A 20,360-nucleotide genomic window follows, 5' to 3' on the forward strand; every position below is an offset into this window, starting at 1 on the left:
CCTGTCTGACACAAAGAAACTTTGCTTGGTATGAAATTCAAATAACTTAAATGAAGTCTTAGATTCCAAGAGAAATGGTCAAAATTCAAACAGAAAAATTTTAAACATTATCTTTAGAGAAGTTACATATGGTTCCGTGTCTCGGCAAAGTCACTACACAACTCATTCAACACTCCACAGCCTAAGAATACCACCACCTGCAGAGCTTTATTACAGTGGTACATCAAGTTTCTATGTAGTACATAATTCTGACTATTACGACTATAATTTTTTTGTCTTTTTAGGGCCGCACCTGCAACATATGGAGGGTCCCAGGCTAGGGGTCCAATTGGAGCTGTAGCTGCCGGCCTACACCACAGCCACAGCAACACGGGATCCAAGCCACATCTGTGACCTACATTACAGCTCACAGCAACGCCAGATCCTTAACCCACTGACGAGACCAGGGATTGAACCCATGTCCTCATGGATACTAGTTGAGTCTGCTACTGCTGAGTCACAACGGGAACTCCAATATAATTTTATTTTATTAATCTAACAGAGAAGTACGTCACTATTCATTTATTAACATAATTAGTTGATCAATTAACTACCAAATCTCTGCCCAATACAAGAAGATAGAAACAATCTATTTCAACACAAAACTTTCTTTCCACCTCACCTGTAAAAAGGGATCACTGATACCAGAAACATCATGTTCTGGTGAATATCCGGACATGATGAGGTTCTTTAGAATACGAACTAATTGGGGCACAAGCTGCAGGGAAGAGAGATGCATCAAAAAACAGTGAACATTAAAGAATTTCTGATGAACAGGCAAGTGATTTGGCTTAGGAAAAGGGTGCAAGGGCCTGAATCCAAGCAAAGCTATTGATACAATATACTAGTATGTTGTTGATGTTGGATAAATATAACTTAGGAGTGTTTTGGCCAAGAACTCAAGAAGAAATACGTACATTATCTGAATTAAAAACAACCAGACATTTTTACTCCAGAGTTATATATGCAAGGACACTACAAATAACAGTAGGTTAAAAAACCTATGAGAACCAAGGAAAGCAGATGCCTATGGGGCATAGTGCATTTCTCCTGCAGGACTTAACATATCCAGGTGGCACAAACATGTTCAGGTTTTTATCTATTCAAAACATGTTAATGCAAAATGCTATTATAACCAAAATACTGGTGATTTTATTATGGTTTTACAACAAACTAGCTCAGATAGAGAAAAAAATTCTCTCTTTGAGGTACTGGGTAGTTATATCCTTTCCAACAAATGGCAGGAAATACCAGAGCCTCCAACATTGACCATGTAGAAAAAATATATGAAAAATTCTATCTTTCACACTTAGAAAACAGCAAGGCCATGAATAATTTCCTTTTCCTATTCTTAACTCATAATGCACAAATTTTTGGTAAAACTTAATTTTAGCACCTAATTTGTTTCCTATCTTATAAATGAAACTATACATTCCTTAGGTCAGAATTCCCTCTTCTCTTTCCTTTACTCCAACCATTAGAATCAAAACACACAGCAGAGGCAATTTTATTGCCAAGCTAAACTTTAAAGATGCTTTAAATATTACCATTCATTTCACTCTGGACAATCATTTAATGTTAAAACCCAATTCCACAATGTTTGTCACAATAAGAACTTTTCCAATCTTCAACCTCAAGCTCAATTTAGCTATATACACAACTCTAACCACTAAAATTAAGAAAAGAAGTATCCAAAGCAAATGTAATCATATCTAATTTGGAGGCAACTGGAACAGCCCCAACTTCACTGCAATTCCATGATTTTTTTTTATCTGGATTCCTCCCTACTATGCAATTCTAAAAGGGGATCAAGAATGAAACAAAAGTCAAGCTGTGTCCAAGGTAGACACTCAAAACATTCACAACACTAAGTCTACTGCTAAATACAAGACAATTTAATCTTTGTGAATTTAAGTAAGTTTGGCCATAACACCTCAGAATTAAGCGATTCATAAGTCACCTAAAGAAAAATCTAATTTGGACAACTTCAAGATTAAAACAAATTTAAGCTATAATGACCTGTAAATTCTAAACAGACGCTTCATTAAATCTGCTAACTGTGGGCAGATTCATATTAGAGGTCAGAATAATACTGCAGTATAAACTGCTTTAAAAATGTAATAAAACTGGGATTAACTAGTTACCAAGCTCTGGGCACAAAGTAGCTCACCTCACATACTGTGCAATGGTCTATTCTTCTGTACTACATACATATACCCTTAATTATTTTTTTTTAATCTGATTTCTGTCCTGGAGAAGTGCTTTTTCCTTCAGCTACTAAACTCGGAAATTGTTTTATTGACTGCCAAAAGACTAGCACACCACGAAAGAGCACCCTGGGACAAAAAGCACAAATGTCTAAGTGTTCAGGATAAAAATTCTTAGAACCCAGCTTTATTTTTCAGACAAAAATGCAGGTTACTAAAACTGATGACAAGACAAACAAAATAAAATGACAAAGGGAAAGGCTGCAGCCATGAAAATCAGTTGATGCCCACCCACTCTACCTCAAAAAAACTTTTAATATTCCAAAATTTCAAGGCAAGATTGAGTGCAGGTAAGGGGGAAATAAAAGCTCTAAGTCTGAATTGAAAGTTCAAAAGTACATACGGAGCTTTTTAAAGTATGAGGTTACGCACACAGGGCTCTAAAATATCTACTTCGAAAAGAAGCAGTGTTTGATATCGAGGCTCCAAACTGATCTGGAGCTGCCATCACCAATACCACTGGGAAACTGCTCAAAGCTTCTCAAGGGAAGATAAAGGAAAGGCAGAGAAGGAGGCTTACAAATCAGGAAAGGCTGCAACTGAAATCCAAGGCTGACTTTGGAGTTAAGAGTTTAAGTGACGAGACAAAAACTGGACTAGGGAGTTAGCCAAAAATGCTAGGACAAATAACTCATAGTATTAAGCACAGCTTCAGCATTAGTATATTTTTTAAAGCCACATTTGTGGATGAATACACAAAAGCTACTAAGAACCTAATGCCAGCATGCACCATCTAAAAGAGGGTTAATTCTTACCTTTTCATTCTAACATACAGCGGGATTCCAAACAGACAACAGGAACAAAACATACAAAGCAAGCATTAGGGACAGATACGGGCCTCATACTATTTTACAGTAATTTAATCAAGACATGAACATCTAAGGGGGGAAAAGGTCCCCCAAAAGAGCTGCTATCAGAGCTTCATTAGATCTAATGTACAGCGTAAGCCCCATTTATGGAGTGTTCAGCGCCCTATAAAAGGAAGTAAACGCATGAAATTACCCAAAGAACAGTCTTTTTCTGAGTCCTCCTTATTACCGCCTTCTAAAAGTAAGTGGAGAAACAAAAATGTCCACTTTGGAATGCTATAAGAAAGGGAGGGAACTTAAGAAAGCTAGAATTTCTATCACCGGAGTCAACACAGCCTAAAGCGAATAGTGGAGGACCCTGTGTTAGGTAAGAGTAATGTCAAATTTCAGTTTGCAGTTTTCACCTTAAAAAAAAAAAAAAAAAAGGAAGAAACTACCTGCCTTAAAAACACACACACACACAATTCTTGTTTATAATTTGACCTGAGATTACATTTCCTAACTTCAGTGTGAAAACTGCAGATAAAGCACGTAAGGGAGTGGCCTGTCTGCCAACAACGTGAGAAGACGTCTATTACGAAAGGGAAAACTGTACCATTGCCAGTTCTTATATGCCTAAACCTGGCTTCTAGCCCTATCACACAGCAGGGCTGGTTAAGTCCTTTATTCAGCTCCATAGCTTCCTTTCAAAAGAAAATTCATTAAGTAAAAAAACTGTGTACTTTTTAGAAAAACTACTTTCAATTAAGAAAGGCTTAGATACCCCAAATGGTACCTACCTTTCTGAAATGGGCAAGCATGTCTGGGCTTCGCTCACACATTTCTGTGAGGAGGACTACAGAAGTGTGAAGGACACCTGAAAGAAAGGAGCCAGTGAAAACCACAAGTGAGGCTATGTTCTCCAACTTCATAGAAAAGAGCTTTGAGTTCTGCAGGTTAATTCCAAAAGGACAGCTGCTACTTTTGCTGTTACTAAAGAACCTAAGCGTTGCGGTGAATACAAAGAGATATTAATAGATACCTGCTTAATTTAACATTGGTGAAGTCAGTCAAATCAGAATATTCTAAACAGCTATGTGACCAAAATAACTGCTAAAAAAATGACCATCAATATACATGTCTCTCCATTTGAGAATATTCATTAAGACATACTCAGAGTCAACATAAACGGGGTATCATCTGCTCCATACTTAATAAGCTCCTAGCTGAGTTTTGACAGCTATTTCAAGAAGCAAAAATCTTGGTAAGATTTTAAATTTCCAAATAAAATGTACCAAAAATCCAAGGTTATTGTGAATAATAAAGTAAATTTGCTTGTGCAGGAAGAGTGAGTGAAAACAATCTCATAACAATTTTCACTAAGTAATAAATAAGTGCCCTAAACATTCACTTATTCAACAACTATATTTTGAGTCGTGTAGGCAAAGGACTGCATTAATCAAATTAAACACACATTACCATTTTTTTTTCTCTTAGCATTTAGGACACATGAATTTTCTTCACTCAGACCTTGTTTCACTGACTTCAAAATAAAAATAAAATGTTCAGGAAAGAACAGCCACATTTCACTTAATTCCTCTCAAGTTTTATATAAATATATCTAAGCACTCATTACAAATAGCTGTTACAAGTCACCTAAAAGGAGTTTCACAAATCTTACACCATTATGGCAAAGCAATAAATAACTTTTTCTTCTATTATAAAAGAGCCCGGAAATCACAGCGTTCACACATGAAAATGAAGGCTAGGATCACTTGCGATTACAGAGAATATTACTTAAGATAGTACTTTTAACATAGCAAAAGAGGACAAGAAATTAAAAACGAGCTTACTATAAAGGAATCAATCTTTAACTATAAAACTAGGATATGAGAGGAGAAGAGAGATGCAACTCATTGGCCCTTCCTGGAAAAGTGTCCAAGCACAGTAGAAAGGCGTGTCTACTGCAGAGAGATGGCCAACACTGCCTGAAGCCTTTTCTCTGTCCCCTTCTCCCTCAGAACTTCACGAGTGCATCCAAATCACATTACCATGGTTCTTTTCATTCAATAAATTTTTTGTTGCTGGTAAAAACATCTCCATAAGTTCAGGAACCTTCCTGATGACGTGAACAGCACACAGTGCTGCCTATAAAAAACAAGAAGGACAAAGGAAGATTTATTTCAATCAAGTCAGGACAATCGATCTTATAAGCAACAACAGTAACATTTCACCTACGTGAAAAAAAAACATTTCACCTACATGAAAAAAGAAAGGCGTTAGATATCAGATCTATTATTTATTATTATCAGATTTATTAGTTATAAATTGGTTAGGGCTTTTCAATTTATACTACTACACTACTGAAAACTTCTAGCTCACCAATCCCTTCAGTCATATTTACCAAGAAAGTGGACAAAAAATTTCTAGACCAGACCACGGTCAACATGAATTTATCAAACATGTTAAATATAACTTATGCGGAGTTTTTGCAAAATAAAAAATAAAGACTTCTCTCTGTGATAATCATTTTTCTAAGTAAGATGACCAAAGGTTCATAAAAACATTATGTAGTTGAAGATTATATACATATAGCAGATGCTTTAAATCTACTATTACTTTTTTTTTTGTCTTTTTAGGGCTGCACCTGCAACATATGGAGGTTCCCAGGTTAAGGGTTGAACTGGAGCTGTAGCCGCCAGCACACACCACAGCCACAGCAATGCCAGATCCAAGCCACATCTTCAACCTATACCACAGCTCATGGCAACGCCAGACCTTAACCCACTGAGCGAGGCCAGGGTTCAAACCTGCGTCCTCATGGATGCCAGTCAGATTCATTTCCACCGAGCCACAATAGGAACTCCTCTACTATTACTTTAAGTAATACTATACTTTTCTCATTTCACTCTCTGCTAACATCAAGAAAATCATTTGAAAGAACTTAGCTAGTACTTTAGTTAAGTCTCAGACTTAGCTAGAATCTACTGAAAAGATGGTCTTTTAGCTTGCTCACAGGAAACAAAGGGATATTCAAAGCGCCTGATGTTGGTTATCTTACCCTGCCCCAAAGGAACCATAACTGCTATGTGTTGGAGGTACATGCCACAAAAGTTTAAATACATTAACGAGAAAAGATGTCAGCTAACTCTTTCCATGCTATAGTTGGAGGAAACATTTTTTCCCCTAATCTGCAAGAACACTTTATTTAATGAAATAGTATACTTTCTGAATAAAAACAGCCCTCACATTCTTTAAGAGAAAGAACTGGCTTTGGTCCATAGCCATCATTAACAGTGTGTGATTCTGGAAAATAGCTTGGCCCTTTCAACACCTCTGACTCACACCATTAATACAGAGGCACACAGTAAATGCCAACCAGATGATATTATGTATTCACTTCTTAAGAGTCCTAAATTTTATACCCTTTGTTTACAAATGTTTTAGGATTTAAGCACAACAAAATGTTTATACCAACAAATAAAAGCAGGTAGGAGAGTAAGATTGTTGTCTTCCATTACTACTTCTCTTAGATAAACCAATTTTTTTTTTTAATATTTTTTGTCTTTTTGCCTTTTCTAAGGCCACTCCTGCGGCATATGGAGGTTCCCAGGCAAGGGTCTAGCCAGAGCCACAGCAACATGGGATCCAAGCTGGCAATGCTGGACCCTTAACCCACTGAGCGAGGCCAGGGATCGAACCGGCAACCTCATGGTTCCTGGTTGGATTCATTAACCACTGGGCCATGACGGGAACTCCTAGATAAACCAATTTTAGAAAGTATGTTCTAAATCTAAATTCCCGGAGTTCCCGTCGTGGCGCAGTGGTTAACAAATCAGACTAGGAACCATGAGGTTGCGGGTTCGATCCCTGCCCTTGCTCAGTGGGTCAAGGTTCCGGCGTTGCCATGAGCTGTGGTGTAGGTCGCAGACGCGGCTCGGATCCTGCGTTGCTGTGGCTCCGGTGTAGGCTGGCAGCTACAGCTCCGATTCGACCCCTAGCCCGGGAACCTCCATATGCCACAGGAGCAGCCCAAGAAATGGCAAAAAGACAATAAATAAATAAATAAATAAATAAATCTATCTAAATTCCCTAATAATTATCTAGGCCCCAATGGAACTGCACTTCCAAGACTCAAAGGCACTACTACAAAGACATAGGCACTAAAATAAATTTATAAAGAGCTATTCATTATCACTCTAATACTTGGAATTAAGAGAATTAAAGCATTCACAATCACCAAGTGAAGAGTTAAATAACAATAAAAAACCACCTCCCAAATTAGCGTAAAAAATAGATTTTGATTTATAAATACCTGATTATATATAATTCTTTAAAATATATCTACTGCACAGAGAAAGACAAATTATCATTAGAGCTTTCAAAAATGAATAATCTGCCTTCTCATCATCTAATCCAAACATAGACATTCATTTCCATTGAAAGTTACCTTTTTTCTTAAGTAAGAGTTGGAGGTTTTCAGGAGTTTCTCTACCTCTCCTGCAAGATCTCTGCACATCTCTGAGGAGCCCATGCAGCCGAGGGTACAAAGTGCTAGCCCCTGTACATATTGCGTGCTATGATTAAGATCACTGCAAAAGAAAGAAGGTGGGAGAAATGAACATGCCCTGCCTGGTGTTCCCCATGAAGAAGCTTCATAATGTAACGAGGTAGTTCTGAACAAGTCACAAATTTCTTTACTAAGGAAAATGATTACCAAGTTTATTTTTGCAAAAAATATTTATTCTAACTTTTACTACAAATGACAGTACACTCAAATGACAGTCCATCCTACATACCTGCAACCCAATGTTTGCAAACACCAAAACAAAAGAAACTGGAAAACATGATATTTGTTGGATGTTAAAAGACAACTCTCTTTAGAAAACTCAGCCAACCACTGAAAGTAAACACTAGCAAAAACAGACTATGAAGCACAACTGTATCTTTAAAAGATTTTTAATATATTCTACTACAACAAAAACGTTAATCAAAACCTTAAAAAATTAGAAAACACAATCTCTACTGCTAGAGCATTTAAGATACTTAAATATCACAACAGAAACATTCTAAAATCTTTGATCTTATCATATAGTGTTAACCTTGATGTTACCCTAAGCTTTTCACTTTTATTTATTCAAAAGAAGAAAAAAAGTTAACTAAAAAGATAGCTAATTAAACCATCTTTAACAAACTAAGCTAGATGTTCTTAGTGAAGCTCAGCATCTACTGATACAGATACACAAAAAACCTATTTCTCTCTCTCTCTTTCTTTTCTTTTCTTTTTTTTTTTTTTTTTGCTTTTTAGGGCCACATTTGTGGCATATGGAAATTCCCAGGCTAAGGGTTGAATCGGAGCTGTAGCTGCCAGCCTATGCCACAGCCACAGCAATGTGGGATGTGAGCTATGTCCACAACCTACACCACAGCTCACGGCAACACCACATCATTAACCTACCAAGCGAAGCCAGGGATCAAACCTACATCTTCATGAATACTAGTCAGGGCCATAAGCCACTGAGCCACAATGGGAACTTCCCAAATTTCTGTTTCTTTTTTTTTATTTTTTATTTTTTTTTTGTCTTTTGTTGTTGTTGTTGCTATTTCTTGGGCCGCTCCCACGGCATATGGAGGTTCTCAGGCTAGGGGTCAAATTGGAGCTGTAGCCACCAGCCTACATCAGAGCCACAGCCACGCAGGATCCGAGCCGCGTCTGCAACCTACACCACAGCTCACGGCAACGCCAGATCGTTAACCCACTGAGCAAGGGCAGGGACCGAACCCGCAACCTCATAGTTCCTAGTCGGATTCGTTAACCACTGCGCCACGACGGGAACTCCCCAAATTTCTGTTTCTAACAGGCATTTGATTACTGTACAAAATTATTTCTAAGCTGGCAAGGAAGTATATTTTCAGAAAAGTTGAAATATTAAAAGCCTGAACCAGTAAACTTAACTATATATTATTACATTCAACTTTTACTATTCAGAAGTTAAATTATTACATTGAGTTATGCTACTTCTACCAGTTTTAAGAGCACAAAATTTTTAAATCTTTCAGTTCAGTGGTTCTAAAATTGTGATTAATGAATCTCTGGAAGTCCCCAAGACTACTCAGAGGGTCCAAAAGATACGAACTATTTTCACAATACTAACTTGGTATTTGTCAGCTTTATTTAACATTTGCATTGAAAGTGCAAAGGCAGTGATGGGAAAAACTACACATGAGCACAAATCAGTGCAGGGGCACCAAACTGTACTAGAAGACACTGCATTCACTGCCATACTCTTATAGTGAAAGAAGAAAGGGGATGGTCAACTTAATATTGCCCATGACAAAGCAGTAAAAATGACTACCGAGCACACATTTTCTACTATTTTGTGTAACGAAATGGAAAGTGTGCATAAAGTACTTCTGATGTAAAGTGCCAATCTCAGAGAAAAGTACTTGGGTATCTGTTTCATCTGCAAGCTAAACTATGAACTAGCTGCTTTTAAATGAACATCATTTTTATTTGAAAAATAACTGACAAGACAACTCTAACTATTAAGATGTGGGTATTTGGAGGACATTTTCTGGAAGAAGAACCAAGTAAGCCTAACACTTCAAGAGCAACAAGTGACAGTATTTGTTGCCAAGGATAGAATTCAAGCTTTGAAGTGAAAACTAGAGTTTAGAATATTTGTATTGCCACCATAAACCTGATCATTTATTAACACTTTTTTTTTTTTTTTTTTTTTTTTGTCTTTTGTCTTTTTGCCTGTTGTTGTTGTTGTTGTTGCTATTTCTTGGGCCGCTCCCGCGGCATATGGAGGTTCCCAGGCCAGGGGTCGAATCGGAGCTGTAGCCACCGGCCTACGCCAGAGCCACAGCAACTCGGGATCCGAGCCGCGTCTGCAACCTACACCACAGCTCACGGCAACGCCGGATCGCCAACCCACTGAGCAAGGGCAGGGACCGAACCCGCAACCTCATGGTTCCTAGTCGGATTCGTTAACCACTGCGCCACGACGGGAACTCCTGAATTTTAATATAACAAAGTACCAAACTTCACTGATAAGGTTTCAGATTCCACACTGCAACTAACCCTTAAGAAATGACCACTTGGAGTTCCCTGGTAGCCTAGTGGGTTAAGGATCTGGTGCTGTCACTGTCATGGCTCAGGTCACTGCTGTGGCAGGGGTCTAATCCCTGGCCTGGGAATTTCTACATGCCTCAGGTAGAACCAAAAAAGGAAAAAAAAAAAAAAAAGAAAAAGAAACTATCACTTGTGAAGTTTTGGTATAGTATCATAAATGATTAGATGATCCAGTTATCTGAAAGGCTATTAAAGTCCTCTTCCTTTTTTCTAATTACAGTGTCTATAAAAGGCTAAATCTTCTTCATATACTTCAATCAAAACATAACATAAGAAAAAATACAGAAGCAAATAAGGAGCATCTAGCTGAATAGCACAGAGAGCTCTACTCAGTATTCTGTGATGATCTATAGGGAAAAGAATTGGGAAAAAGGTGCTTTTCCATATGATAGTAAATAAATGTAAGGCCTATTTCCCCCCTTAATACCCTTTGATATTAGGGCTTTGTCTTATTTTCCTATATTATGGGATATTCTCTCAGGTATTTTATTTTTGAACAGCAAAGTACCATTTGAGAAATAAACACTGACTTAGAACAACAATGACAAAAAAGAATCTGAAGAAGAATGGATATGTGTATATTATAACTGAATCACTGTGCTATACAGCAGAAATTAACAATACCATAAAGCAATTACACTGCAATAATTTTTTAAAAATAAAAAAAAGACTTAAGAAATAATGCAGAGGCAAATACGAGAGCATACAGCTGTTTTCCATTAGGCTAGATATAGAGATTTACAAAAATGTAAAATAATGCCATTCTCCCCACTGAATTATTTTTGTTCTGGAAAATAGTTAACTTTTTCATAAACTATTAATTATTAACATGTAAAGCGTTCATTATCGGTAATTTTAAATGAACTAAAAAATGTTTTAGTCTTCCCTGAAGAACAAAGAAAGGAAGAGAAAGTAAAGTATAAATCAGATTTGCTACTTTCTACTAGTTTGAATATTAAGATAAAAATTGCTGGTAAAATAAAGCTCAACTTAACTATGGTTTTACCACCTAGAGTCCTAGTTCCCAAGAATATTTAATTGGCTTTTCATTCACTTTTCAATGATTAAGAATACTGGTAAATACAAGCTCTTAAAACACCATATTCAATTTTTAAAAATTTAATTCCAGGAGTTCCCATCGTGGAGCAGAGGGAATGAATCTTGACTAGGAACCATGAGATTTCGGGTTCGATCCCTGGCCTCACTCAGTGGGTTAAGGATCTGGTGTTGCTGTGAGCTGCAGTGTAGGTCGCAGACTCGGCTCAGATCCTGAGTTCCTGTGGCTGTGGTGTAGACTGGTAGCTGTAGCTCTGATTAGACCCCTAGCCTGGGAACCTCCATATGCCATGGGTGCAGCCCTAAAAAAAGACCAAAAAAAAAAAAAAAAAAAAAAAAAAGACAGTTCTTCTGGGCCAATGAACAACGAGGTAAATGTTATTTACTTGATGGCATACTATGATGCCCTACAAAGGTAAAAACACAAAAACTCATAAACAAATAAACAAATAACTCATAAATAAACAAAAACTCATTCATTAACAGATTTAAAAACAAACAAACAAACAAAAAAAAAACCCTGAATGATCCAAAGCCCTTTAACTGAGCTTAGACTAAAGTGTCAGATCAATCCCCAACTATTAGTAGCTCTCTCCTAAATTCACTTAGGGCTTGGCTAGGTCTCATTACAACTAAGCACAGCAGTTCCCGACATGGCTCAGCAGTTAACCAACACAACTGGTATCCATAAAGACATGGGTTTGACACCTGGCTTTGCTCAGTGGATTAAGGCTCTGGCGTTGCTGTAAGCTGTAGTGGAGCTCCCAGACGTGGCTCAGATCCAGCATTGCTATGGCTGTGGAGTAGGCTGGAGGCCACAGCTCCAACTCGATCCCTAGCCTGGGAATCGCCATATACTGCCAGTGTGGCCTAAAAAAAAAAAAAAAAAGACAAAATTAAGATTGGTACACTGTAAATCAACCATACTTTAATTTAAAAAAAAAAAGAAAAAATTAAACACAAAGATTTCTTCTTAGCCTATCTGCCTCATTTTTCAATTTTTATCAGCTATAAACTTACACTTGAGTTTGGTATTAACTCTCTAATATGAACTTGCTGCTAAGCAGAACTGCCAAATGATCAGCATGTGATTGAAGGCTTGAGTAACAAGGGCAACAGAGCATGCAAGAACAAAAATTAAAGCCTCACAGAGGCTTGTCCAGAGTAAATATATACATCTAGAATGTAACCTCCATGATACCAAGGAGTTTTCTCCATTTTTTTTCACTCTCCATCCCCAGATCCATATTCATTTATGTATACCATCCTGGCATACATAAATATTTGTTAAATAAATGAATCAACTTAGCATTTTCATTATTAATATTTATTTCAAGCCCCAAAAAACCAAGATTATCCTAAATTAAATCACAGACTCAATATTATTTACATGATACATTCTATACTGACAACCAAATCATAATTCTCATTTTTTGGAATTTTTCGTTATCCATCGGGAACTTTTAAATTAGAGTATTATTTACCACAGCAAAATATTAAAGAGTTCAAAGTCTACAAACTGATCACCTATGTCTCCCTGCTTCTACTTTCTGTCAAATATGGAAATACTGTAAAATAAAAAGAAATTTTAAAAAAGGAGGTTAAGGGAGTTCCCGTCCTGGCTCAGTGGTTAACGAATCCGACTAGGAACCATGAGGTTGCCAGTTTGATCCCTGGCCTTGCTCAACAAGTTAAGGATCCAGTGTTGCTGTGAGCTGTGGTGCAGGTCGCAGATGCAGCTTGGATCTGGATTGCTGTGGCTGTGACACAGGCCAGCGGCTACAGCTCCAATTGGACCCCTAGCCTGGGAACCTCCATATGCCATGGGTGCAGCCCTCCCCCCAAAAAAAGGAGGTTAAACTGACAGACAAACCCAGTACCCTATAATAATAGTACCTTTAACCAATAAAGCCATCAGAACGTCCATAACTTTCTCACAGAAATTTATTATAAGAGAGATCCTGAGAAGAACAGTTAATTTCCTACTCATAAGTCCTCTAAATTCTCCAGGACGGCAAGCATTCTTTAGTTTGTAAGTTAAACATGTTAACTGGACTAGTAAATCAGTAAAGCACTCATTAGATAAAAAAGGACTTATATACAAAAATTCACAAACAAATGAAATCTGGGATTGACAACTGACAAGATCTCTCTTTTTACCTTTAAATGGTATTTATTTGGAATACACACTGGTAATTATTAAATAAATTCAATGCTTCATTATTCATGGTATGCAAAAATACATACGAGGAGTTCCCACTGTGGTGCAACAGGATCGGTGGTGTCTCTATAGCACCAGGACACAGGTTTGATCTCCAGTCCGGCACAGTGGGTAAAAGGATCTGGTGTTGCTGTAGCTGTGGCATAGGCTGCAACTATGGTCTGGATCCGACCCCTGGCCCAGGAATTCCATATGCCACAGGGCAGCCAAAAAAGAAGAAGAAGAAAAAAAAATTATATATATATATGAAAGCTCATATTTATCAATGCTTTTTCTGTTTTGTTTTGGGTTTTTTTGACTTTTAAAGCTGCACCCATGGCATATGGAAGTTCCCAGGCTAAGGGCCTACACCATAGCCACAGCAACATGGGATCCAAGTCGAGTCTGAGATCTACACCACAGCTCACAGCAAGGCCAGATCCTTAATCCACTGAGCAAGGCCAGGGATCGAACCCATGTCCTCATGCATGCTAATTGGGTTCGTTACCACTGAGCCACGACAGGAACTCCTATCAATGCTTTTTCTATTCTGGGAAGGCTCAAATGCTTATTTCATTGCTAAATAGCTGCTATGATCTAAGATGCAGAGCAATACTTTCATTTAGCTAAATTAATCCCTACAGAAGTTTTAATCCTTTACTTAGCCTCTTTTACATATAAGCTACAGAATCAAAAATAACTCAAATATATTCCAGACAGTAAATATAAAATCAATAAATAGAATCTCTTGATGTTATATTATAAACAAGAACTAAAAGTACAAAACATTTATCAAAAGAAAGCTAAGACTTACTTCTTGATACAGTTGGTCATGAGAAGATGGACATCTTGTCTTTCATCTAACAGAAGCATTGCCCCTAAATAGCCAATGCGTTTGTCTGTGAATTTCTGAGAGGCAATAAGCTTGAGGCACTCCAACTATAAATTTAAAAAAAGAAGAAGAAATTAAGAAATTGTTATTACCACGATGTTTAAACCCAAAATCAATGGATTACTAAAGTAAACAGATATAACCCGTATCATGAAACCACCTAAATAAAAGGCAAATATTTGCCATCTTTCAATATCTTGGTCATAATAATCAGAGTTCCCTGGTGGTTCAGTGGGTTATGGATCTGGTGTTACTTCTACAGTCCAGGTCGCTGCTGTGGCACAAGTTTGATCCCTGGCCTGGGAACTGCTACATGCCACAGGTGTGGCCAAAAAGTCATCATCACCGTCATCATCATCAAGTTCTGGAACAGATCATCTCGTCAAAGTCCTATGACATTTGCCATCCAAATCTGCGAAGTTTATGTTACATCCACACTTTCATACAAGTATAATAACAAGGTATTAATAAACCTAATTCCTAATTTAATTTCCAGGTTATATTAAACAAGCATCTAGCTCACATGACTATTTTTTAAATTTTTATTTATTTATTTATTTATTTATTTTGCTTTTTAGGGCCACACCCAAGGCATATGGAGGTTCCCAGGCTAGGGGTCATATCTGAGCTACAACTGCCAGCCTACACCACAGCCACAGCAACGCAGGATCCGAGCCAGTCTGCGACCTACACCACAGCTCATGGCAACGCAGATCCATAACCCACTAAGCGAGGCCGGGAATGGAACCCGAAACCTCATGGTTCTTGGTCAGATTCATTTCCACTGCACCACAGCAGGAACTCCTCACATGTATACTTAAGGTCTGGTTCCTATTTTGAATATTAAAAAACTCAATACCTGAAAACACACAAAAGTGCCAAACACTGTCCTTAACCTCAGGAATGTACAATTGAAGAAGAGACTGACAATAATTTTAACGCAATGTGGGTAAGTGTCATATTTAGGAATCAAACAGAAGGAAACAAAAAAAAGTCAGAGGAAAAATCAGTAATGGAATTAACCTAAAACCTTTCATGATTTCTTCTTTACACAATCCTCAGGGTTTAAGAGTCCTTGCAGTTGTTTATAATAGCCAAGACATGGAAACAATCCAAGTGCCCATCAATTAATGATTGGTTTAAGAAGGTGTGTGGGTGTGTGTGTGTGTGTATTAGTCATAAAAATAAATTTACCATTTGCAGCAACATGGATAGATTTAGAGAATATCAGACTAAGTGAAGTAAGTCAGACAAAGGAAAATACTACATGATATCACTTACATATCGAATCTGAAAAACATACAAATTAATCTATTTACAAAACAGAAACAGACTCAAAGAAAATTTATGGTTACCCAACAGGAAAAGGAAAGGGAGGGTGTTAAATTAGAGTATGGGATTAATAGATACAAATTACTAGACATAAAAGAGATAAGCAACAAAATTTATTGCACAGCACAGAAACTATATTAAAATTATTTTATAACAACATAATGAGAAATAACCTGAAATATATATATATACATAACTAAATCACTTTGCTGTACACCTGAAACTAACACAGTTCTGTATCTAAACTGCAATAAAAACTTTAAAAGTCCTTGTGGTTAAACAGTCTGTCTCTCTACCTAGCTTTCTCTTTTTTTGCTTTTTAGGTCTGGGCTGCACCTGCAGCATATGGAGGTTCCCCAACCAGGGGCCAAATCAGAGCTATAGCTGCTGGCCTATGTCACAGCCACAGCAGTGCAGGATCCAAGCCATATCTGCAACCTACACCACAGCTCATGGCAATGCCAGATCCTTAACCCAATGAGCAAGGCCAAGGATCAAACCTGCATCCTCATGGATACTGTTCAGGCTCGTTACTGCTGTCCCACAATGGGAACTTCCTACTTAGCTTTCTTGAATATCACAATCACTTTGATATACTTTATCATTCCACCTTGACTAACATGGAAGTGGTCAAACATTCCTTCTAGAGCAGTGGTTTTCAAAGGGTGTACACAGGTTAGACTCTTCAACAGGAGTTTTTCAAACTATGCTCCCATTTAGAATCACTGCGTTCCAAGGAAAGAAGCTCAAATGCAGACCAATGTACACAAAACTGTAAGTGAGATCACATAAGACTACTGTCCATATGAATTTGCCTATAAATTTGAAAGTCAAATTGAGAAAAGTGAAAGAACTACAAATAAAACTGTTTCAAGCTATTTAAAAACTGTTCTTTTGATGTACCTACATTAAAAGCACCTAAAGGCTGTAAGTTGACTCTACCATCATAAGCAAGTCAAAGAAGCCTCCAAGGGAGAGTGACCTGGACCCCAAGAAAACCTGAAATGCCTCTGAGATTGACAAAGATTATCTAACAACCCTTCCCTTCCTTCTACACATTCAATTTAAATTTCAAAAAATAGATGATGATTACAACGTCTTACAATGTTGGCAGAAAAATTACTGCTGATGGAAATACGAAAATCAGGATTTAAAATGTTATTAGAAAAATCTTTCTCTTTTTCAAACTGAAAGCTTTTAAATTTCCCATTTAATCAGTCATGCTATACAAAAATATTTTAGCAGTTAAAGAAAATGTTCTAAGAGTCAGGTATCACTAAAAGGTTTATCATGCTTCCAGCAAATACCAGGCACTACGCAGATAAATTATCCAAAAAAACTTTTAAGGTGAACTAATGAGAGGACATTAATATTACTCTACATTTTTAAAGGCCAAGTTTTAAGACAGTCACACTAGAAGTCATCAGGGATTGTTGAGTACAATTTGTTGCTTTTTGTGACAGTTGTTACAACATAACTAAAAACTACAGAGCAAAAAGAAAAACTAAAATTAAAGGGACAAATATAAAGCAAAAGTGACTTTGCTTCAAGAATGAGTGTTTTTTTGAATGCGACAAATTTAAGATTCTATACTGGAAATGGCATCTGAAATACATCCTCCAGTGAAACATTATCTCTGACCACACTTTACACTTAAATGTGGCAGTGGCCCACAAGAGTGCTCAAAATGTACCACATGTCATTTTTAAGTGTCATCAGAGTTTTCAAATGTTGAAAAAAGAAAATGATTGGAGGGGAATACAGTGGGGTGTGGGTAAACGTGCAGAGAGGATATCCATTTTTGAGAAGCGATCACTAAAAACACTACTCAACACTTACATGAGTTACAGAAGAAAAACAGTAACCAGTTAAATGTATCCACTTCTTAAATAACCTCAAATTCATCCCAGTACTCCTCCTCACTTAAAGCTACTGTGAAAATCCCCCCTGAAACACTGTTAACCCACAAATCTAGGGGTTTTTTTTTGTTTTTGGTCTTTTTTAGGGCCACACCCACGGCATATAGAAGTTCCCAGGCTAGGGGTCAAATCAGAGCTGTAGCTGATGGCCTACACCAGAGCCACACCAACACCAGATATGAGCCGCATCTACAACCCACACCACAGCCCACGGCAACACTGTACCCTTAACCCACTGAGCAAAGTCAGGGATCGAACCTCATGGATGCTAGTCAGATGTGTTTCAGAGAAGCCATGATGGGAACTCCCTACACAAATCTAGTTTTAAATACACTACAGTCACCACCAAGATAACAGAAAACTTCTGTTTTTACCCCAAACTGTGAGCAAAGTTAAAAAACAAATGACAAACTTGAACAAAAAATTCGCAAGTCATTTACAGACATGAAATCCCATAACAAAATCTTATAAACTGATTTTTAAAAAGACCGACAACCAACATAAAATAGACAATATGAACAGACCGTTCAAACTAAACAAAAATAATTCAAACATATGAAATGAAGTTCAATATCCTCATAAAACAAATGCAATTAAATTTACTAAAACAAAAATGTAATGACCTATACCTGAAAAGGGTGAATTATACGATGTGCAAAATATACTCAATGAAGTTGGTAGACAAGAAAAAGAAATATAAATCAGGAGTTCCCATCATGGTGCAGTGGTTAACGAATCCGACTAGGAACCATGAGGCTGTGGGTTTGATCCCTGGCCTTGCTCACTGGGTTAAGGATCTGGCGTTGCCATGAGCTGTGGTGTAGGTCACAGACACGGCTCGGATCCTGCGTTGCTGTGGCTCTGGTGTAGGCCGGTGGCTACAGCTCCAATTGGACCCCTAGCCTGGGAATCTCCATATGCCGTGGGAGTGGCCCTAGAAAAGGCAAAAAGACAAAAAAAGAAAAAGAAAGAAAAGAAATACAAATCAAAGCTGCACTAAGACACTACTTTTTAACCTCTTAGCAAAGATAAAAAGTTGCCGAAACTGCAAGGAAACTAGTAATGGAAGTATATAATGGCACAAGATATAGTAAGAAAGATTTGATCTATCTAAATTACAAATACATACACCCTTTGACTCAACAAACCGATTTTAGGAACTTACACTGCATTTACATTTGCACATAAAAAAAAAAAAAAAAGATATTACTCCATTGTAGTTTTAAAAGTAATATTTTAAATAAATGCCCATGAATAAGGCATTAGTTTAATAAGTTATGATTCATACATATAAAGGAATACTAGGCTGGATATACTATCATGAGCATATCAATAAAGCTGGAAAAATGATAATCAAGGAAGCTCTATAAACTGGTAGGGCTAATCTTCAAGAAAGATTAATAAGTGGACAGTGCAGATAATATATTACAATATATTTTTGGAAGGGGTGAGAATATATACATATGTCCATTTCCTAGAGATGTATAAAATGTCTCTGGAAGGACAGCCAAGAAACAGTATGTCACAGGTTGCCTTCAAGGGGGGAAATTATGTGATTGGAAGGGGACAGATGAAAGCAGAGTTTTCTATCTTTTAGTGTTTGCATCAATGAACTGTCATTACTTATTTCAGAGACTGGGCTGGGAGGGGGAAAAAACTGCAGGATAAAGGGAACTTATGTCTTACTTGTAGTGAGAAAAGTTAACACAGTAACATTATAATTAAAAAGAAAAAATCAACTAAAATCATTTGTTCCCCCTCCAAAGTTGAACAACATATATTTCAAAAAATAACCAAAAAAAAGCATTTGAGGAGTTCCCGTCGTGGCGCAGTGGTTAACGAATCCGACTAGGAACCATGAGGTTGCGGGTTCGGTCCTGCCCTTGCTCAGTGGGTTAACGATCTGGCGTTGCTGTGAGCTGTGGTGTAGGTTGCAGACTCGGCTCGGATCCCGCGTTGCTGTGGCTCTGGCGTAGGCCGGTGGCTACAGCTCCGATTCAATCCCTAGCCTGGGAACCTCCATATGCCGCGGGAGCGGCCCAAGAAATAGCAACAACAACAACAACAACAAAAAGACAAAAAAGACAAAAAAAAAAAAAAAAAAAAAAAGCATTTGAGTCTTAAGATCATTTCATGGAAAAGATTTTGAAAATTTAAGGCTAGAATCTTACGAAAATATAACTCAGTAAATAGAAACAATCAGCCTTTTTTTTTTTGCCTTTTTGCTGTTTTTTGGGCTGCTCCTGCAGCATATGGAGGTTCCCAGGCTAGGGGTCGAATCGGAGTTGTGGCCACTGGCCTGCGCCAGAGCCACAGCAACTCGGAATCCAAGCCGAGTCTGCAACCTACATCACAGCTCACAGCAATGCCGGATCCTTAATCCACTGAGTAAGGCCAGGGATTGAACCCTCAACCTCATGGTTCCTAGCTGGATTCGTTAACCACTGAGCCAAGACAGGAACTCCCAATCAGCCTTTTCAAGTTAACTTTTTCAGGGGAAAAAAAGTGCTAGGAGTTCCCGTCAGGGCTCAGTGGTCAATGAAACCGACTAGCATCCATGAGGATGCAGGTTCGATCCCTGGCCTCTCTCAGTGGATTAAGGATCCAGCATTGCTGTGATCTGTGGTGTAAATTATAGACATGGCTCAATCCCACATTGCTGTGGCTGTAGCATAGGCCGGAAGCTACAGCTCTGATTCGACCCCTAGCCTGGGAACCTCCATATGCCG

At 37.8% G+C, this 20,360-nt stretch overlaps 1 protein-coding gene across 1 annotated transcript in view; it reads right to left on the bottom strand.

Annotated features, from left to right (window-relative positions):
* Positions 1 to 20,360, bottom strand: part of AP1G1 (adaptor related protein complex 1 subunit gamma 1) — an 89,762-nt gene that overhangs the window by 34,850 nt on the left and 34,552 nt on the right. Inside the window, exons 3-7 of the mRNA XM_003481797.5 lie at positions 14,303 to 14,427; positions 7,545 to 7,686; positions 5,146 to 5,242; positions 3,895 to 3,971; positions 662 to 757 (exon numbers count right to left, since the gene is read on the bottom strand). Coding sequence (XP_003481845.1) covers positions 662 to 757; positions 3,895 to 3,971; positions 5,146 to 5,242; positions 7,545 to 7,686; positions 14,303 to 14,427 — 537 coding nt within the window. The remainder of the gene's footprint in view (positions 1 to 661; positions 758 to 3,894; positions 3,972 to 5,145; positions 5,243 to 7,544; positions 7,687 to 14,302; positions 14,428 to 20,360) is intronic.

This window comes from Sus scrofa, chromosome 6, assembly GCF_054392235.1.
Source record: "Sus scrofa isolate SSC_HxYL_T2T_F1_AM1 chromosome 6, Sscrofa_HxYL_maternal_Yorkshire_Landrace_v2.0, whole genome shotgun sequence".
Taxonomy (NCBI): Eukaryota; Metazoa; Chordata; class Mammalia; order Artiodactyla; family Suidae; genus Sus; species Sus scrofa.